At 44.4% G+C, this 22,655-nt stretch overlaps 1 protein-coding gene across 4 annotated transcripts in view; it reads right to left on the minus strand.

The window, feature by feature from the left end:
* Positions 1-9,321: 9,321 nt before the first annotated feature.
* The window catches only part of BACH2 (BTB domain and CNC homolog 2), a 309,960-nt gene continuing 296,626 nt past the window's right edge, over positions 9,322-22,655 (minus strand). For all 4 annotated transcript variants that reach the window (XM_036896821.2, XM_057489419.1, XM_036896828.2 and 1 more), the window contains 2 exons: positions 19,611-19,817; positions 9,322-15,564 (listed from right to left, as the gene is read on the minus strand). In XM_036896821.2, coding sequence (XP_036752716.2) covers positions 15,082-15,564; positions 19,611-19,817 — 690 coding nt within the window. In that variant the 3' untranslated portion in view covers positions 9,322-15,081. The remainder of the gene's footprint in view (positions 15,565-19,610; positions 19,818-22,655) is intronic.

A 22,655-nucleotide genomic window follows, 5' to 3' on the forward strand; every position in this document is an offset into this window, starting at 1 on the left:
AAAAGAATGAACCCTTGCTTTATCCACTGCCCCTAATAGCTTTTTTTCCATTGAAAAGAAGATTCCCCCAACTTTTGTGGGGCAGCTTCCCAGTGGAACTCACATGCTTGCCATTCTCCTTTCTTTTATTCTTTGTGTTACTGAAGCTTGAATCCCTCTACCCCAGTTTCATGTCTCCTATGAGTTTAGAGATATGCTGTTACTGCACTGAAGTCATTCCTTGAGTAGGAATCATCCTATCTAGATTTTTTCCCTAAAATACTTCTCTCAAACCAAACATTTTTTGTCAGTGACCAGCCATCCACCCAAAGACTGTGTTTAGGATTAATGTATGGGAGCTTGGAATCCTGTGCCAAACTCCAGCAGAGCTGTCAACCCTGCTACAAATTAGAGTCATCTCAGAGTTTTGAAAAAATCTGCATGTCCAGGACCGATGAAACCAGAATCTCTGGGGGTGGGATCTCCGCATGGAGATCATCGCGTGCAGCCCAGGCTGAGAACCACTATTTTAGAGTAACCTTGCGGTGGCAACTGCCTCTTACCTACATTTGTGAAGTCAGCAAGGCAGTTCATCATTTCCACTTTCTTGTACCTCCTTCCTTGTGAGAGGAAGAGAACTGGGGAGAGGCAGCGGTGTTTAGTTGAAGCAGATCTTCTTAATCCTTCAGATGAAGAAAAGAATTCGGGAGAGGCCAGCCATGCTCAGGAGCCTGGAAGAAAGATGCACGTGATAGGCTCTCCTCCTTTTTTAATCTTCCTTTTTCTTGTATGTTTTCTTTAAGTATTTCTAGGAATTACAAATAAAACCTTTGACCACAGAGCTTTCCTACATAAGGTCACTTTTCCCCAAGCCTCTTACAGAGTTGACAGGCCACTTCACTCCCCAAATGTTGAGAACACTCAGGGATTGAGGTACAGCTATTAACTGCAGAGCACCGTGGCTGACACCTCCTGCTTCCTGCAAACAGACGGATCTTTCATTAGAAATGAGTGCAGCAAACAGAGGATTTTGATCATCCACTCTCAAAATACAGACTGTAAACTGATTTTTACACTGTATAAGGTCCCAGATGGCAGTATTTTTAGGCCTTGATCAGAGGCATTCTGGATGCAGCAGTTGACATTTCAGAGGGAAGTGACTTCTGATACGACCACAGTTGCTTTGCCACTTATGGTGTGTCCCCTTATAGAGAACTGTCTTGCAAAATAATTCCATTCTGATTTAGAGGGTCAGAAAAGTCACCTGGAAGACCCATGATTTTATACTCTAAGACCTTTCTTTTGCCATCACCTGCAACTTCTTCAAGTCCAGACTTGTTGGCTACTAAATACATTTCTATCAAGGTTGGTTCTTTGAGGTCAGACTTTATCAGGCACAGAGAGCAGACTTTCAGTCTGGGCAAATGAGCTTGGGGGCGAAGGCTGGTTGAGTTTTAGGAACCTGTGCTACCCTATGTAATGAAGAACTTTTCTCATTGCTGAATGCCCCCACCTGTCAGAGAGGCTGTGAAGTAGTAGTTCTCCTGCCCAATTTCACATTAAATCACCAGGGAATCTTTGAAAAATACTCCAGTAAGAATCTCTGCAGGTGCTGGCTGGACACCAATATTTTTTATTTTTTATTTCTTATTTATTTTTATTTTTATTATGGTATCATTGATATATACTCTTATGAAGGTTTCACATGAAAAGCAGTGTGGATACTACATTCACCCATATTATAAAGTCCCCCCCAATACGCCATTGAAGTCACTGTCCATTAGTGTACTAAGATGCCACAGAGTCACTTCTTGTCTTCTCTGTGCTACACAGTCTTCCCCATGACCCCCACCCCACACCATGTGTACCAATCATAATACCCCTCAATCCCATCCTCCCTCCCTCCCCACCCAACTCCCCCACACATCCCTTTGGTAACTGCTAGTCCTTCTTGGAGTCTGTGAGTCTGCTGCTGTTTTGTTCCTTCAGTTTTGCTTTGTTGTTATACTCCACAAATGAGGGAAATCATTTGGTACTTGTCTATCACTGCCTGGCTTATTTCACTGAACATAATATGCTCTAGCTCCATCCATGTTGTTGCAAATGGTAGGATTTGTTTTCTTCTATGACTGAATAGTATTCCATTGTGTATACGTACCACATCATCTTTATCCATTCATCTACTGAGGGACACTTAGGTTGCTTCCATATTCTGGCTATTGTAAATAGTGCTGCAATAACAAAGGGGTGCATATGTCTTTTTGAATATGAGACCCTGCTTTCTCTGAGTAAATTCTTAGGAGTGAAATTCCTGGGTCAAATGGTATTTCTATTTTTAGTTTTATGAGGAACCTCCATATTGATTTCATCAATGATTGAATTAATTTATGCTCCACCCAGCAGTGTAGGAGGGTTCCCCTTTCTCCACATCCTAACCAGCATTTATTTTTCCTAGTCTTTTCGATGTTGGCCATCCTAACTGGTGTGAGGTACTATCGCATTGTGGTTTTAATTTGCATTTCTCTGATAACTAACGATGTGGAGCATCTTTTCATGTGTCTGTTGGCCATCTGAATTTCTTCTTTGGAGAAGTGTCTGTTCATATCCTGTGCCCAATTTTTAATCAGGTTATTTGCTTTTTGTTTGTTGAGGTGCATGAATTCTTTATATATTTTGGATGTTAACCCCTTGTTGGATATGTCGTTTACAAATATATTCTCCCATACTGTAAGATGCCTTTTTGTTCTACTGATGGTGTCCTTTACTGTACAGCTTTTTAGTTTGATGTAGTCCATTTGTTCATTTTTGCTTTTGTTACCCTTGCTCAAGGAGATTTGTTCAGGAAAAAGTTACTCATGTTTATATTCAAGAGATTTTTGCTTATTTTTTCTTCTAAGAGTTTTATGGTTTCATGACATATTCAGGTCTTTGATCCATTTCTAGTTTACTTTTGTGTATGGACTTAGAAAATAATCCAGTTTCATTCTCTTATATATAGTTGTCCAGTTTTGCCAACACCAGTTGTTGAAGAGGCTGTCATTTCCCCATTGTATATCCGTGGCTCCTTTATCATACATTAATTGATCATACATGCTTGGGTTTATATCTGGGCTCTCTATTCTGTTCCATTGGTCTCTGGCTCTGCTCTTGTGCCAGTACCAAATTGTCTTGATTACTGTGGCTTTGTAGTAGAGCTTGAAGTCAGGGAGTGTAATCCCCCCAGCTTTATTCTTCCTTCTCAGGATCGCTTTGGCTATTTGGGGTCTTTTGTGGTTCCATATGAATTTTAGAACTATTTGCTCTAGTTCTTTGAAGAATGCTGTTGGTATTTTGATAGGGATTGCATTGAATCTGTAGACTGCTTTAGGCAGGATGGCCATTTTGGCAATATTAATTCTTCCTATCCATGAGCATGAGATGTGTTTCCATTTATTGGTGTCTTCTTTAATTTTTCTCATGAGTGTCTTGTAGTTTTCAGGGTAAAGGTCTTTCCCTTCCTTTGTTAGGTTTATTCCTAGGTATTTTATTCTTTTTGAGGCAATTGTGAGTGGAATTGTTTTCCTGATTTCTCTTTCTGCTAGTTCATTGTTAGTATATAGGAATGCAACAGATTTCTGTGTATTAATTGTGTATCCTGCAACTTTGCTGAATTCAGTTATTAGTTCTAGTAGTTTTGGTGTGGATTCTTTAGGGTTTTTTAATGTACAATATCATATCATCTGCAAATAATGACAGTTTATCTTCTCCCTTACCTATCTGGATGCCCTTTATTTCTTTGTGTTGTCTAATTGCCATGGCTAGGACCGCCAGTACTATGTTGAATAAAAATGGGGAGAGTGGGCATCCTTGTCTTGTTCCTGATCTTAGGTGAAAAGCTTTCAGCTTCTCACTGTGAAGTATGATGTTGGCTATGATTTTGTCATATATGGCCTTTATTATGTTGAAATACTTGCCCTCTATACCCATTTTGTTGAGAGTTTTTATCATGAATGGATGTTGAATTTTTGTCGAATGCTTTTTCAGCATCCATGGAGATGATCATGTGGTGTTTGTCCTTCTTTTTGCTGATGTGGTGGATGATGTTGATGGATTTTCTTATATTGTACCATCCTTGTATCCCTGGAATAAGTCCTATTTGATCATGATGGATTTTTTAATGTATTTTTTAGTTTGACTTGTTAATATTTTCTTGAATATTTTTACATCTATGTTCATCAGGGATACTAGTCTGTAATTTTTTGTGTGTGTGTGGTGTCTTTTGTTTTGGTATTAGAGTGATGCTGGCCTCATATAATGAGTTTGGAAGTATTTCCTCCTCTTCTACTTTTTGGAAAACCTTAAGGAGGATGGGTATTAGATCTTTGCTAAATGTTTGATAAAATTCAGTGGTGAAGCCATCTGGTCCAGGAGTTTTGTTCTTAGGTAGTTTTTTTAATTACTAATTCAATTTCTTTGCTGGTAATTGGTCAGTTCAGATTTTCTCTTTCTTCCTGGGTCAGCCTTGGAAGGTTGTATTTTTCTAGAAAATTGTCCATTTCTTTTAGGTTATCCATCTGTTAGCATACAATTTTTCATAGTATTCTCTAATAGTTCTTTGTATTCTGTGGTGTCTGTAGTGATTTTTCCTTTCTCATTTCTAATTCTGTTTATGTGTGTAGACTCTCTTTTTTTCTTGATAGGTCTGGCTAGGAGTTTATCTATTTTGTTTATTTTCTGAAGAAACAGCTCCTGCTTTCATTGATCCTTTCTATTGGTTTATTCTTCTTGATTTTATTTATTTGTGCTCTAATCTTTATTATGTTTCTCCTTCTATTGATTTTGGGTCTCATTTGTTCTTCTGTCTCTAGTTTCATTAACTGTGAGTTTAGAGTGTTCATATGGGATTGTTGTTCTTTCCTGAGGTAAGCCTGAATTGCAATATACTTCCCTCTTAGCATGGCCTTCCCTGCATCCCACAGATTTTGAAGTGTTGAGTTACTGTTGTCATTTGTTTCCATATATATAGCTTGATCTCTGTTTTTATTTGGTTAATGATCCTTTGGTTATTTAGGAGCATGTTGTTAAGCCTCCATGTGTTGTGGGCTTTTTTGTTTTCTTTTCATAATTTATTTCTATTTTCATACCTTTGTGGTCTGAGAAGCTGGTTGGTACAATTTCAATCCTTCTAAATTTACTGAGGCTCTTTTTGTGGCCTAGTATATGATCTATTCTTGAAAATGTTCCATGTGCACTTGAGGAGAATGTGTATCCTGCTGCTTTTGGGTGGAGTGTTCTGTAGATGTCTGTTAGGTTCATCTCTTCTAATGTGTTGTTCAGTGCCTCTGTGTCCTTTCTTATTTTTTGTCTGGTTGATCTGTCCTTTGGAGTGAGTGGTGTGTTGAAGTCTCCTAGAGTGAATGCATTGAATTGTAGTTTCCCCTTTAATTCTGTTAGTATTTGTTTCATATATGTCGGTGCTTCTGTGTTGGGTGCACTGATATTTATAATAGTTATATCCTCTTGTTGGACTGTCCCCTTTATCATTATGTAATGTCCTTGTCTCTTATTACTTTCTTTGTTTTGAAGTCTATTTTGTCTGATACAAGTACTGCAACTCCTGCTTTTTCTTTCTGTTATTTGTGTGAAATATCTTTTTCTATCCCTTCACTTTTTGTCTGTCTGTGTTTGTGTTTCAATTGAGTCTCTTGTAGGCAGCATACAGATGGGTCTTTTTTTTTTTTTTATCCATTCTGTAACTCTATGTGTTTTGATTGGTGCATTCAGTCCATTTATATTTAGGGTGATCATCAATAGATATGTACTCATTTCTATTTCAGGCTTTAGATTCATGGTTACCAAAGGTTTAAGGGAAGCCTCTTTACTATCTAACAAACTTAACTCCCCTACTATGCTAATTCAAAGATAATCTAAAGGTTCTTTTTTTCTTTCTTGTCCTCTTCTTTTTCCTTCACTGTTTTTATATTAGGTGTCATGTTCTGTTCTCTTTCTGTATCCCTTAACTGACTTTGGGGGTAGTTGATTTAATTTTGCATTTGCTTAGTAATTAATTTGTCTACTTCCTTTACTGTGGTTTTATTTTCTCTGGTGACAGCTATTTAGCTTTATGAGCATTTCCATCTATAGCAGTCCCTCCAAATTCACTGTGGAGATGGTTTGTGGGAAGTAAATTCCCTCAGCTTTTGCTTATCTGGAAATTGTTTAATCCCTCCTTCAAATTTAAATGATGATCTTGCCAGATAAACGTATTCTTGGTTTGAGACCCTTCTGCTTTATTGCATTAAATACATCATGCATGAGGCCCTTCCAGCCTGTGAGGTTTCTGTTGAGAAGTTTGATGATAGCCTGATGGGTTTTCCTTTGTACGTGATCTTTTTTCTCTCTCTGGCTGCTATTAATACTCTATCCTTGTTCTTGATCTTTGCCATTTTAGTTATTATATGTCTTAGTGTTGTCTTGGTAGGGTAACTTGTGTTGGGAGATCTTTGCCTTTGTTTTCCTGTTCTCTATTTCTTTTTCATTTACTGTCTCCTCTACCTCATCTAATCTGCTTTTAAATCCCTCTGTTGTGTGTTCCATTTCAGATACTGTATTTTTCAAAGTTTTTATCTCTTTAAGTCCTCCCTGAGATCTTGAATATTTTTCTGTAGCTCCATGAGCATGTTTTTGATTTTTATTTTGAAATCCTTAAGAAGAAGATTGGTGATTTCAGTTTCACTGAGCCCTCTTTGGGGTGTTTGAGGGTTTCTGGTTTGTACAAAGTTCTTCTGCCGTTTCGTATTTCTAATGATTACTATGGACTAATATCTTCATGTAGGCAGTCTCCTCTAGTGCCCAGAAGCTCTTCTATTGGGAGCTGCTCAGCACCTGGAGTGATGGCGGGGGTCACAGGCATGCAGCACTGGCACCTGTCAGGAGGAAAAAGTTCTTTCCTGTTTCCCTGCTGCAGTGCCTGCCTCCACGGCCAGATCCAGTGGGCCGAGTGCGCAGGGTGGAATGGCCTATGTATTTTAAATCTTGGATGCTCAGCGTGTATCACAGTGTTGGCTGGATAAATGTACAGTTGTCTGTTAAACAATATGCGTCTGCATTGCACAGGTCCACTTTTTCCAAAATTTTTTCAGTAAATACTGCATAGTACTGCAAATGCCTTTTCTCTTCCTTATGATTTTCTTAATAACGTTTTCTTTCTCTAGCTTACTTTAACAATACAGTATATAAAAATGTAACATACAAAATATGTTAGTGGACTATATTTTTGGTAAAGTTTCCTGTCATCGGTAGGCTAGCAGTTAAGTTTTTGAGGAGTCAAAAGTTCAGTGTGGACTTTCAACTGCACAGAGGGTATGGTCAGCCCCTTCGTTGTTCAAGGGTCAACTGTATGTTTTTGTATAGATGCCAAAGACAATATATTACCCATTGCCTCCAATTCTCCAGTCTTTATTCTTTATTCACTGGAATTCTGTCACGTTTTCTCAGGAAGCTTATTATGACTCTCTCAGGAGCCTGTATGGCACCATTCCACACCCCATTTTTTGTAATTTAAATTTCCTTCACCCTTGAAAGCCTTTAATGGGTTGTCAACTGTACAGCACAAATAGAAATTAAGAAAAATAGTTAAAAGGACCCATTATAAAATGTAATGCTTCCAATAAGTGCTGGCATGCCTCTGAAGCTTTCCATCCATTGCTTTAGGATGAGGGTCTCTGTCTCAGGACTGCACTTGTCTTTAAGGGGAAAGAATTGAAGCTGGCCATGGGGAACCAGTGATGCCTCTTTCTGGTTGACTAAGCAGCCCAGTGGCCAGTATATGCTGGGAACTGCAGCAGCCAGAGGTGGGGGTAGGGACAGAGGTATTATGCTTTTGAGTCAAATGAAAGGAAAGATACTTCATAATGGGATATGGGGTGCATGGCTTTCTCCATCTCTCTTGGCCCGATCATCTGACACCAGAAAGTATCGTGCCCATTTATACAAGGATAGCAAAAGTGCTCAGTGGAGAGAATTGGAACCCAACCCACTCTGGGCTACCACAAGCTGATGTTACACATCAAGTATTATCTTGGGCAATGCAGCCTAATTTACAGGGCAGGGATAGTGTGTTGGAGAAGAGTGAAAAGTTCAGAATTGCTGGCAGGGACTGGGGTAGGGGATAGCAGGCCTGAGAACCCTCAATGGGCCCTATAAATATGTGTGAATCACCCCTAAGGTGCACATTCAAAGTAGGAAGGAAAGTGGCTTTTGTCCATTCAGTGCTGCTGTGTGACTGCTTCCCGTCTGAAAGTGGGACACAACAGCTTTATCCTGTATCAAACCCCAACTGTCATGGCTGCCACAAGCTTACATTTCAGAGTTAAGGTGCAAACAACCATCAGTTCTACATGACCAGGTTTTCCTGCAAGACTGTGACCTACCTGTTTTTCCCAGAGTGGGTTGAATAACTTCATGTCTTCGGGAAAAGTACTAAATTTTACCTCACCCCTAACTTATGACTGTAATGTTTTCTGAGCAGTACATATTTGCTAATTCCTGTTTTATGTTTCCTGAAAGTCCTCGACTCAGTATGGTGCCCATGGAGACTCTCCTGAGGTTGCAGAATTCAGTAACTTTTAATTTCAGTTCTCCTATCTGGCAGATGGGGTGAGGCCACGCACTTCTTGAAGAGCAGGTCTCAACACTGTGCTCTCCAGACATCACGCGCCTTCGTTATTTACAGCCTTACTGACAGCTCTGCCAGACGGCTCCTGAGTCCATGGGTGCAGTCGCCCGGCCTGCCCACTATTCAGTACCTTCTTTTCTCTTCACATCAAAAACCAAGACTCGAACGATCAAAGATACTTCTCTGGTTTAACTGTATTTACTTCCTAACAGCAGTTCTACTAAACTTCCTGCCCTGAAGGTTGTTGTATCTTGGTGTTGGCTTCATAACCCCTTTCCTCTGTTTCCTTTTATTTAGCTTTTTGTTTTAAATGAGATCTATTATTTTGAGATAATTGTAGATTTACATGCCTTTGTAAGAAACAATACCTTCCCCAGCTCCCCCCAGCGGTGCCGTTTTACACAGCTACAGCACAGTATGAAAACCGGGAAACTGGCGTTAATGCCTTTTACTTCCTCTCCTAGTGCTGGGAATCCTGTAAATTCAGAGTTGAGGAATCACATTAACATTATCACATTTTCTAGATTTCTAATAAGATTAATGACGTAGCAAGTAAGGGTCCAAACTAGAGGAAGAGACAGGGCTTCCTGTCTCTTTAAAAAATCTTTAAAATTTTTTTAAAAATCTTAAAAAAAAGACTTTCCTAAGGCCTCTGGCTCTGTGATCCGCAACACAAAGAAAGTCAGTTTACAGTGCATAATGATATGTCTTTATTTCATCAACAGAAATGGTGTCTAGACAAAATTCAGTTAACACTAGCAGTTCAACTGAGGGAAAATTCTTTTGCACAATAGTGTATTTACAACGAGTAAATGAAGTTTCAATTCATTAGTTCAATGCTATTTTCCCCAAAAAGGTAAAAATTCTTAGTTACAGAGAATAAGCATCAACAGCCATTTCATTTTTACAATAAAAAACCACAACAAAAACCACAATCACTTAGAAAGAAAAGGACAGGCCTAAGAACTAGTACAATAAAGTGATGCATTGAATTAAGTTACATTAATCGCATAGAATCTGTGTAAAAAGTATGTAGAAAAACACCTGATGTAACCTGTTACAGTCGTTGACCAGTTATGAGAGGTACAGAGGGTTATACAGGTAGATATGTGTGAAAACTGTCCGTATTGTTCGACCTGGGGAGGAAGAGAAGAGGGGCTGCAGCCCCTTGCATACACTGAGAAGACCCTGTTTTGAATATGGCCTCTGGAGTTTGTAAGGCATATATTAGAGGTGCACTTGCCCCAGACTGCTTCTGGAACAAATTCTCACAGGCCCTTTGGGCCTCACAGGCCAAGGTGGTGCTTGCCTCGAAAGGCTCACCGTCTGACCAGCACCGAAGCTCCCAAATGCATTCGCGATCTTCCTGCTCACTCACTACAAGTGGCGGGTCTTTTACATAAGAGTGCGAATGGGCATCCCGGCACGCACATGTGCAAAATGCACCCTTAGGACTCAAGTGGAGGTCGCCACTCTGCCTCCAGACACGTTTTGGTAGAGGACTTAGCATCAACCTGTAGGACTCTTTGTCCAAGTCCTTTCACTCTCTTTCCTTATATACATGTCCAATCATCCCCATGGGAGCGTTTGGCACTGAATTCGAGTCTACCTGAAATGAGTGGTCTCGGTGCACTTCTGCTTCTAAGGAGGGCCACTGCTTTTATCTGAGGTCAATAAACTGGAATGAAAATGAAAGTCAGAGTCCTTCATCCATTGCTTGATAGTGAAATGCACACACCACGTCACACCGTTAAATCAAAGCTACGGAAGTGGGCCTCTGCAACCAAGTAGGTATGCTTCACAAACGGTAGCATCATTTTCAGATTACAATTAAAATGCAGATATTCATTTGATATAAATATTATCTCCCAGGGTGGAGTGTAGGAAAATACTATACACTTAACTTTTCTTTGCAAGAAATGTTTTTTGCACCGTCGGTTGAATAATTTATCCTCCATCTGCCACAGTAGGTCTTTTCTATGTACAAATACTATTTGCACACACTATTTGTATACAAACATATTCTATTCTACAGCATCAATCTCTGATGCTTGGGTCGTGAGATGGCTCAGGCAGTATTAGAAACATACAGCTTGAACACACAAATGCCTCCATGCACATGGACTTCTGCAAGAATTCTGACTCCACACAGCGTATTACACTGAGCACTGAGTCGCCAGAACCTGAACCTACAACAAAATCCTCAGTTTGGGGAAGAAACACGATACAGTGAACAGCTTTATTCTTAAAAAAAAAATTATGTTCCTTAGTCTATTTACAGTGCTTTGAGGACAGAGCTTGATTCTCACTCCTTCTAGATCTGCGACTCCTCCCAAACTGTAAGCAGTAGTGGAGCCCTTTGAGGCCATTTATTAGGCAGCTCCTAGATTAAACAGAGTATGAAGTATAGAACTAGATAGCCACACAGGGATTTGAAAAAGCTTTGCAGGCTTTTACCGATTTTGAGAGGACGCTATTCCACACTCTGTAGAGCAGCTCGTAGGGGCTGGACTTGGTGGTTTCCTAAAAGGTTTGTACTTTCCACACCTTTGTTCATTTCTTCTTTTTTTAACAGCAATCAGAAAGTATTAAAAGAGAAAGTATAGGTTTAGCCCTCTTGACGACAGCATTGAACTTCACCTTGTGCCCACTGACTCTGAGCAGTTGTCTCGTGCAAGTTCTGTCGCTGGTCCCTGCCCTCCTTTTGAAGGACAAGGGGCAGCTGGCATACTAGTCACTAGCCTTTTTTTACTTCCTTGGGAAAGCAATACAAGGATTAAATCCAAAACCATAGTGCATCTTAAGAGCAGCATACTTTCAGAAAAAGTTAATAAATTACTTGTACGATACACGAAGTAACATTTATACCGCAGCGTCACCTCTGGGTCCCGAGTCGCTGGGAGGGAACCCGCAAGAGGAGAAGCAGGACAGCCTCGTAACTTCCCCAGCTCTTTCGTTTTGCTTTGTTTTTGCAACTGTTTTGTTCCAGAATCAGTCCGTCACGAAGCTCCATTTTATTCAAGGCACCCCCCATATAACGCAGAGAAACAAACGTGTGCACAGCCCGGCACTCACCTGCCTCGAGTTTGACCGACCTGAACGAAGTGAGGCTGCCTGGCGACACACGCAGGACGAAGGCAGCACCAAGGGGAGGACTAGACTCAGGCGGGTCTGCACCAGCCGCCAGGCCCGCTCCACTGTCCCCGCCCCGGCAGGCCATTGCGCCCGCAGCCACTCTAAGACCCAACTCGCTGTCTCAGGCACCCCCCTAAACGGTCCACAGCTACAGGGCCCTGCAATTTGGGGAGCAAGGGCCCTTAAAAAGAAAGCTAAATATCACCATGCTGTGCAAACACTATTCCTTGCACGAACTTGCTTCTCTTTTTCATAGAAATCACAGGCTTCGCTTCCCTAAGGGATCCCAGGAGGCTGGTTTTTCAAACTGCGCTTGAGGCAACGTGGATTCTGGTCCCCGGCTAGTCCTCCCTTGGAATCAACCCAGAAATGATTTTTGACAAACACGTGGTTCAGAGGGTAAAAGACGAGATGGGGCATATAAACAGCCGTACAGAGCCAGCTGCTGTTCACGGTGGGGTAGTGAACAAAATCATAACAGCTTGTTAAAAATCTCTAAGAAATCAAAAGATGGTTTCTTGAGCAGTTTTTTTAACCAGTTCCCATGGCAAGCGCTTGGCTGGGTAAGAGACAGAAAAAAAAAAAAGCGAGGCGGCAGGGGTTGGTAGGAGGAGGTGGGCTGAGTTAGGGTGGAGAGAAATAGAGAGACCCCCACCCCCCACCCACAGAAGGCTGGTGGCACCCAGGTGTGTGCGGGCCCAACAGCTGACGGCGGGGAAACTGGCGGGACATGGTCAAGACTGCCAGTTGCATGTGAGTTGTTACTGGGTAACATGCCAACGAGCTGGTTTGGACCTGGTTATGATACGAGCAGAAAACATTCCTTTTTGAACAGAGGAGGTGGTCACTTAGAAAAGGCAACAAAGAGCGTTAAAAAAAATACTGCTGGCGGCCGCCTCCACTGTAACGCATACCTGTGATGTAGCGCACGATTCACATTGAGTTTGAATTCGAGCTGTCACCAGTTCTCCACAGAGGCAAACCTCACGGTGAAGCACAGAACCGTTCTACTGGGCCAAGAAATCCCAACAACTGTATTGAAAAGAGTAGCTCCAGCACAAAGCTTTATCAAAATCTGTCTCATACAAACGCGCACACACACACACACACACACACACACACACACAGAAAACAAACACCCAGAGGCAGGTTTTAAAAGTGGAACTACTTTAAAAGAATCACCTTTTCTTTTTTCTACTGCTTGAACCAACACATTCCTGGCATTCAGACATATTTCCACACTTAGCACTAATATTCATACAGAAAAAAGTCAGTAATACTAAAACATGTTACTATGATTTCACTTTTTGCCTACATCATATACTAGTTTCTCCTTTTACATGCAGCTTTAATATTGTCCAAACAATGGCACAAATAAAGAAACAAAGTCAACCATCTAGTCCCCAGGGCCCACTGGCCCATCCCCCCACCCCGTCCCCCCAACAAACCTTCCGGACTCTTCCCTCAGCCAGGCGGGAGGCCCCCTGGAGGAAGGGAGTGGATTCCTCCTCCTTGGGGCTGGCTGTGGGGTCTCGGGCACATCTTCCTGTAAACATGGCCGGGGTGGGGTGGGGGTCGGGGGCAGCACACCCCCAGGGCCAAGGGAAGCTGCTCTCTGTGGGTTGCAAGCCAGCCGGTTTTGCAGCAAGAAAATTATCATCAGGTGAGGGTAGGTGTGTGTGTGGTGGGTGTGTAGGGCAAGGGGGCTCCTGGACGTGTAACTTCCAAAGCCTCCGGAATGAAATCTGCCTTTAGATGAAAGACTGGTGGAAAAACCTCAGAATTCAACTCAAAGCATTTGGGGAGAGATGGAAGAAAGAAGTGCTTTTGCCTGCACCACTGACAGAGCTCAGGCTCACCTCTGCCCTGTGCTCTCCTACTCTGGGCGAGCTGCACTAACCTTGGACGGCCACTCACAGGCAGGACCACCAGGCCTGTGACTCAGATCCCTGCAGGTGAGATGTCCTGGGAAGCCAGTCCTGGGCAGGCAAGCGGGGTGGCTGATCACTCAAGTAGTTCAAAGGAGCACCTTTCTACACTTCCGAGAGCGAGCAGACGCCTATGAGGTGTTGAAATGAATGGGACTTACTCCCGGGGTAAAAAAACAGTTCCAACTTGATTTCTAGGAGCCAATGCCTGCTGAATTCTGGTATAAAAATCATAGATTTCTGCTGCTTTGATGCACTTTTGAGTAAGATGTCCAAACTCTCTCCCCACTCAGGAATTTGAACATCCAGCATCAACTGTGAACTCGATCTGCATTTAAAGTTTGCTGAGGGAAAGGTGGGGAGGAGAGGAAATATAAAAATATCCAAGCAGATTATTGTCTACACATCCTAGGATGAATTCCTTATTTGGCAAGATTGTTTTTCCTACATGATTATCACCTGAGTGCTTTTTAATTAGCTAAAATGTCTTACTTTTTAACTAAGAGCAAAGAATATACAGTATACTTGAGTTATACTGAAGTTACAACTTCATTTAAGAAAATAGGGTTGACCCAAAACTCAGTGCAAGTGGCAAAATGGACAGTGACTGTACAGAATCTGCTAGAAACAACCGGCTCACAGTACTCGAGTGACACCATGTGGTGGCGCCCAAACCGAATTGAAAAAAAAAAAAAGTTGAAAGAAAACCTCAAAGCAAGCTTCCAACACCGAATTCTGTCCATAAATAAGTACAAATCAAAATTGAACTGTGAAGCAAGAAAAACGACCGTGTTTATAGTTACCAAATGCGTTCTAGCATCAGAGGCAAAAGAAGAGGAATGTTGGAACCTGTTGATAAGTGAGAAATGAAGTTTCCAGTTTTAGGATGAGCAACTTGAGGCATGCAGGACTTTTGCATACGGATATATATATATTTTATATATATATTATATATAATATGTACAGTCTAGCTATAAAACTTTGATGTGTTATAGAAGCTGTCTTCAATGAAAAAAATTGAACATTCAGAAGAAATTCCTGAGATAGGGTTTGTGACATGGGCCACTGAGAAAAAAAATCCGTGGTTGGGTCCTAGAGGTGTGACAGTCTATCCCTGTTATGACTGAAATGAACCCACAGACAGACAGTGTCCACCACTGCTGTCTTTCCTTGCCTAAGCAAGGGGTAGCACCAATGTGAAGGTAACTATGTATCACTCCTGGCACAGAGGAGGAACACTTAGAAACAGTATTGCTGCTAAGAAAGCTGTAGTGTGCACCAAATTCCTTCTTGGTTCTTCCAGACAACAGAGGAACAGCGCCACAGGCTGACCGACAAACAGCCGGGTGGGAGAGGTGTCAGAACTGGGAGGCAGGCCAGCCACTAGGTATAATCTTTCCGGGGCTGTTCGTCCGTTGTACACTTATCAGTCATTTCCTGGCAGAAGTCTACGGTCACCGTTTGGCTCCTGGGTTCAAGAGGAGGGCCTCTCTCTGAGAAGGTTCCCAGGTCAGGGCCTTCCAGCCTCCTCGCAGAGGTGCAGTTCTCTGAGGTGCTGCTGGGCGCCCAGGGCAGCCCTGGGGGAGCCGTGCCCTGCTCCAAGCAGCAGGGCATGTTCTCCCCCACTGCGCACTGGGAGGTGGCGAGGTTTTGCTCGACGCCCAGGGGCGCAGGGGTAATACTGGAGGCTGTGGGGAGCCCCGCGGGTCTGAGGACAGGGCAGTACCGATGCAGGGCCTGGATCTGCTCGGGGCTCTGGATGTCTCGGCAGACCTCCTGCGAAAGGCAGGAGAAGTTGTCCAACAGTTCTCCCATGCACGCTTTCAGCTGATTCCGCTCTGACAACAGCTTCTCTTTCTCACATACCTGGACAACAGAGGAAGAAGAGAAGGCGTGAGCAACCTGCTGCGGAGGCCCTAGGCCTTGTTGCTGGGAGTTCTCCAACTTCCCTTTTTGTATCCTATATTACTGCAGGATGAATGACCAGATCAGGATCTAGAAACCTGAAAAAACATGTATTCAGGGGGCCTGGACACACTTGTGCCAAGTCTCCCACCTGAGCAGCCCTCCTGACGTGCCACTGACCTTGACATCTCCCCTGAGGCGGCTCTGAGGCCAGGCCAGGTGACCCCCAAAATGACCACCAACCAGAAAACTGCAGGGACCCACGAGTCCAGTCTTCTGGAATCTGGGGTTTGCAGATCATCTACTGGAAAACTCTCAGTCTCAAACCCTGCCGTTGAACATGTCTCCCTAAAGGAAGAGGGTGCCATTTCTGAAGGTCAGAAATAATCGACCAGTTCCAACTATATGACATTCTGGAAAAAGGCAAACCTATGGGGAGAGGAAAACAGTTGGTGGTTGTGAGGGCTGATGGGGGCGGGGAAGAGAGGGATGGCGCGGGGAAGCACAGAGGACTCTCGGGCCGTGAAACTACTCCGTGATCACGGCATTTGTCCAAACCCACAGAATGTACAACGCCAAGAACAAGCCCTAATGGAAATTATGAACTTGGGGTAATGCATCTTTGTAGGTTCATCAGTTGTAACAAATGCACCCCCCTGTGGGGGTTGCTGACAGCGGGGCAGACGGGGGGTGTTCAAGGGTTGGCGGCATATGGGAACTCTGTATTTTCCATTCCATGGTGCTGTGAACCTAAAACTTCTCTAAAAAGGAAAGATTATTATAATAAATGAAAATCACAAAAAAATTGACCATTGGTGGTTTCACATGGTTCAATCCAACACCAGCAGGCTCCCCGGCCTTTGCGGCAGACAGACTGAACACAGCCGGTCCTGTTGAGGACAGCTGGGGACAGGGCAGGGAGTCAGTCCCAGGCATGGATTCTCCGTGCATACAGGCAGGGCAGAGGCGGGGGCTGAGCCCTAGCACACTCGTGCAAGGTGCCGGCTGTTTTTCTTAAAGAAAATCCCCCATAAGCTCTTGTGTTGCTAAAATTCATCACCTTGTCAGAGAGATTAATGAAGTCAACAGAGGGGAGGCTGATTAAGGTTTAACCATAACCATGTGTGTGAGGAGACAGGAGGCAGCTCCCTAGGACACACACAAGGACATGGATGGAGAAAGCGGATGTCCACTGTGTATCGACAATCCCTCAACAACACATGATCATGGATGAAGAAACTGGAGAACGGAGGCCGCCTGAAGCGTGCCCTCACCAACCCTTCCCAAAGGTGGGCAGGAGGGGTGAGAGGAGGAGGCGAGAGAAGAGCAAATAGCCGGCACGGGGGTCTTGCGCATGGGAACCGTGCATGCCGGAACGGGAACGCAGTCTGGCAGGCAGCGCGGCCATTTGTGTCGGAGAGAGAGATTTACACGGGGAAAGGGCACCTGCTAAAATATTTATAAATCTATCAAGAAAACATGTTTTAAAAATGAAACATAAACAGATGTACAAGTGCAACTTGAGAGAAATACATTATGCAACTCTGCAAAAGCTGAGTGGCACGCCGGAGACCGCGTGGGAGTGGGGAGCGGGTGTGCGCGTGCTGGGGACCAGCCCGTCCCCGCCTTCCTGTGCCATCCCTGCCACTGGGTGTGCATAGGAAGCTGAACACATCCGGCAGGTCTCTTTGGGAAGAAAGTCTTCCACACATGGCTACGCAAATTGGACCTCCTTCCCAGTAACCTGGCAGTCTGCAAAGTGGGAGGCCACACTGCCCAGCCCCAGGAGGCGCATTCATCTCAATTTTGTCATACCGTCTTGGCTAAGGCACAGACCCCTCCGTGCCTACTGATCTGCAGAATGTTCCAGGCCACTTTCTAAGGGGAAGAAAATCACATGCTGTGTGGCAGTGTTCTGCGTCTCTGCAGGAGAGGCAGTATAAATCAAGGCCTTCCTTACAAGCACGGAGCTTACGTCACACTGATGAGCACAGGACACCCCCATTCAGCAGTGATATGCAGCATTATCCAACAGGTTTCCAAAGAGGCGGAGGAAGAAGTAGGAGGTGCCCTCCCTCCTGGCTCTTCAACTGAACAATATTAGCAAAGTGCTTTCATTTCTTCCTGGTGTGTGGCTTGGACTTTACTATTTGTGCAGGATTCCACTATTACAAGGAGAAGAATGCTAATTACAAAAATCAGGCATTTCTCAAATCTGGGTAATCAGAGTTATTCGACTGCCTGAGGAGTAGCACAGGGCCAGAATTACCAGGGACGCTGCCTAAGGTACTGACGACCCACCGCCCGGGGCTCAGCCTGGCTCGGCTCCCTACCGAAGCCCTGCAGGCTTTCAGAAGACACACACTCCCCAGGGTCAGTGACGTGCTTCTCTGTGGGGCTCAAATGAGATTGTTAAAAAAACAGTGAAGAAAAATTTGAAAAAGAAAGAATTCATAATCTCATAACCCAGTCACAATTTCAATAGATTTCAGGTAACAGACATTTCCCGAGAGGCTTCAGTGGGTCTATGCTGGGGATGCAGAGATGAGGATCCTTGAGTCCAGGGCCGGTGGCGGGGGAAATACGCACAGGCAGGAAATGCAAGACTAATGTGATGAGCATGAAGCCGGAGGTCAGATGAGGGCTCCAGGGGCAGGTGCCCAGCCTCGCTGTGGACTCAAGAAAGGGGCTTCCTGGAGAGGAACGTGAATGGTAAGGAAAAAACACTAGAGGAATGTCTGAGGCAGAGGAGAAACAGCAGAGGCATGGCACAGAGTAGTATCAACAGCAGGAGACAGCGGGGGAAGTGCAGACAGCTGGATTTTCTGGGGCCACGTTTTTTGGAAGGGAGTGGCAGCCGCAGACTGATGACAGAGAGCACTGGGGTGTCTGCTAAGGAGCCTGGGGCTTTACTGTGCAGGTGACGAGAGCATGAACTTGGGGAGGTTTTCCCTGCTTGGAGGGTGTTAAATAAATTATTCAAATGAAAAAGGACCCTGAGGTCTAGGGCTATGTAACAGGTAGCAGTTACTCATGCCTTTCAAACATTATCCTGAGGGCGGCTACCAGAGGCGAGGGATGCCGTGTGGTGCGAGGACCCAGATGTAAGATCATAACTGCATCACATGGCCTCCCTCTTCTTCAGCCCGGCACAGGCACAGTACCTGCGATGAGTTCCCAGCAGAAAGACTGTGCTCGGTGGGGCTCTACTGGTTGCCTTCCAAGCTACACTCGGCAGCCAGAGGCCACCTGGATTTACTTCTCATAGCTTAACTTTTGCTGTCAAGGCGAAGGGGGTGCAGAGCTCCAAGGCAGGAGGGGCTTGGCAGATGGCAGCTTCTTCCCTGAGATAAAATACTTCCAGGCACAGGGAGGAGGTGGCAGCCACTTAGAAGCGGAACTGCGAAGCCAAGGACCCCAGGGCTCCGAAGGGCTTCAGGAGATCCTGCGGCTGAGCGAGTGCCTCACAGTGGGCAGACCTCCCACCCCTCGCCCTACACTCCTCTGCGGGAGGCAGGAGAAAGCAGCAGTAAGAACACAAGATTTGGAATCAGATACCTGGGTTTGCATTCAAGCTCTGCCCCAGAGGGGGGAGTTACCCAACCTCTCTGCTCCAGTTCCCACCTTTTAAAAGGAGACAGAATAGCACCTAACTCGTAGGTTGATGTGAAGATTAAGTGTGAACATCAACAAATATTGTTTCGAACAATCCCTGGTCCAAATATGCATGCAGTAAATGTTAGCTGCAAGTTGAGTGGAAAATAAAAAAGAACTACCTCACGACATATGGCTGAAGGATATACAATACTGACAGGATTACACACCTGCACAGACACACACACTGCAGACAAAAAGGTATTATTTTTGTGGAGGAACTTGTTTAAAAATTAAACCGCAAGCTCCCTGTTTGGTGACCCTCTTCTCCACTTCCCCAGCCTTCACGACTGCAGCTTTGCATCAGGCCTGGTCACTCCAGGCTGCTGACAGCAGTGGACGGGGCAACTCACCAATTTGCGGATTTCACATTCTAAATTCTGGATGCAGTCCAATTTCCTCTTGCGGCAGCGCTGGGCTGCAATGCGGTTCTTGCTGCGCCGTCGGACGTCATGAATGAACTCTAACTGCTCTGAGGTTAGCTTGTGCATCTTAACCATCATCTGGAAATCGTTCCTTGGAAGGTCTGTGATTTGATCTACAGGAAAGGGAAGTTTGACCTGAAACCAAGAGTAAGAGAATAGGATTATGGCACCTGGATTTTCACTTTAATTCTGGCAGGTGGAACATCAAAGAAAGTGGTGTAAAAACCTCCGTTTAAAGATGATCAATATGGAAACTACTGAACAAGAGCAGTGATTAATTCTTTCCTGTTTCAATTATAAATAAGATGTAGTATTCAGATAAACAGAACATGAACACACACATGATAATGTGGTTATCATTGCTGAGAGTTTGGGAGCAAGCATCATGGGAAATATTGGGAAATGTGTGCTTTTTCATTGCTACAGCACTTTTACAAGAAAGGCTCTGTGGTTGAAATCTACTTCCATTAAGGCTCAACTCAATAAAATGACAATTTACACACAGTTATCATCTAAGGAATTACTAACACACTTGAGTGAAGATAGCACCGCATACCCTGAAGATGGTGGAAAGACGAAACCACCAGTATGATTCTTTGTTATAACAGCGTAAGAGAGATACGGAGAGGCAAACTGGACAGGATACCCCAGGGTGGGCCAGGAGTTAGGACTGGGCTTTAGTCCTTCCCACTAGACATGAGATGCTGGCTCGTTATTTTATTTCCCTGAGCGTCAGTTTCCTCATCTGCAAAATGGGGCATGTTGTTTAGCTACGCAGTGCTATATAAGCATTCGTCACTTTGGAAGATTATATTTTCCAAAAATACAATGGCCGTCCCATCTCACATGCTCTTTAACAACATCATTATGACCTTTCTGTATCAAGAGGAGGGATGACTTTCCTGCCTCCTGACCAGCACAATGCAGTGGGAGTAACGGCGTTGTAACTTCTGAGGCTAGGTCATAAAAGGTGCTGCAACGTTCCCTTAGGCTTCTTAGATTGCTCTCTGTGGAAGACACCAGCTGCCGTGCCTCAAGGACAGGCAAGCAGCCTTTAGAGAGACCCACGTGGAGGACAACGGAAGCCTGTGGCCACCAGCCAGCATCACCCTGCCAGCATGGGGCAGTCAAACCTTCAGATGACAGAAGCCTCGGCCAACATTTCACTTTGACCTTCTGAGATATCCTGAGTCAGAAGTGCTCAGATGGGCCACTCCTGAATCCCTGACCCACAGAAACGGTGAGAGGTGTTCAAGGATCCTTGCCTTAAGCCATGAGGGTCTGGGGTGATATGTTACGCAGCAATAGGCAACTGACTCAGGTACTCTTATCAGCAAGATCCTTACTTTCAAACTCTTGACAAATCAAGGCAAACAAAATGAGCATTATCCCAAGAGAGGACACCCATCTCTTGAGGGATGGGTCTATGTTCTTATACTCTTATTAAATGTCTGCTTACAACCCTGTGGCGGTTTGAAATGTTTCTTAAGCAAAGAACTGCTGCTCTCTAGGGCCTCCTCAACATCCGCAAGGCAGAGAATACAGGCCTGCCCCTTCCAGCATTTGTTAAGACCCACTGCCCTCTCCAGGATGCCTCCTGATGACGCAGGACTGCAGGGCAGGTCTGGGTCTGTTTCAGAAGCTTCTGAAAAAGGAAGGTTGCAGGTTGCTTGGCCAAGAGTCAAAGCGTTTCCCAGCTCAGATTGCTTCATTCTTGCTCACGTGAGCATCTGCTTCAGGACCAGCAGATGGCACTACAAGCTGACACTTCCTGCAAGCACCAGCCCAGCGCTGTCCAGTGCAAACAGGATCCGCATGTGTGATGTTACATTTTCTAAGTAGCCGCATTAAAGAAAGAAGCAGGTGAAGTTAATTTTAATAGTATATACTCAACACAATAGATCAAAAATATTTTCAGTGTGTAATTAATCGAAAAATTGAGATGTTTGACTCTTTTTTTTGGTACGAAGTTTTCAAAATCTGAGGCATGTTTTACATTTACGGCAGATCACAATGCAGGATGGATAAGCACGTTTCTAGGACTCGATGGCCACATGAGGCCTGTGGCGACTCTACTGGATAGCATAGCTGTAGGTGATGGACTAAATGGACTCTCGAGTGGCCCTGAGTCCCCCAAAACAGATGGGTGTTTACTTGATCAAAACACTTTTGGGTGAAGAAGCCAGCTCCTTGTTAATATTCAGAAGCTGTAGTGTATGTCTGTGTTGTTCAGGGGGAGTGAGATGAAAATATTTTATCCTGAGCTCAGGCTTTTTCTTTGGTTGCATCAGATGCAGGCAGACATGAGTCCAGACCCCAGCATTTGTGGACGGTTAATCCCTATGCACAAAGGCAGTCCTACAAAACGACCCTTTGCCTTTTCTGTGGCTGCAGGCAATTGCTTTGTCAGGTGACTTCACCACTCTTGAGTCTGCTAGCTCTGCTGTTTGCTGAAGGCTCCCGATGCGTGTGCTGATTCAACTTCCACACGGCGAACCCTGTCCCAGGACACCTGTAAAATTCTGACCCAAGAACGCCAGACTGCAGCGGCCCATTTGACACCACCTTCAGCTCAGCCCTGCTCTGTTTCCTAAAGAAGGGCAGACAAGGCAAGGGCTTTGTCCGCGGGGCTGTGTTTGCCCAGGGCTTATAATGATATGAAGAATGCTTGATTTTCCCTTTTATAGCCTTTGGATAACAAACAGACATGCGGACCCAGGACGGCACCTCAGGAACACAGAGGTCTGACTGCAGGGACACGGGTGCTTCCCTCCCAGGGGGGCCTTGTTTACACAGCACGAGCCGCAGCACTCTACCCCCTCTGATCACAACAAAAACCCAGGTCTGCTCCCGCGCTAAATTGTGTTTACTTACTTTCAGGAAGAATATATATCTACAGTTCAGGCCACAGGGGAAGCTAAAGGGCCCTCCACACCAAAGCTACTGTATTTAAAATCACCCAGACAGTGAATA

The sequence above is a fragment of the Manis pentadactyla genome, chromosome 12 (assembly GCF_030020395.1).
Source record: "Manis pentadactyla isolate mManPen7 chromosome 12, mManPen7.hap1, whole genome shotgun sequence".
NCBI classification, from domain to species: domain Eukaryota; kingdom Metazoa; phylum Chordata; class Mammalia; order Pholidota; family Manidae; genus Manis; species Manis pentadactyla.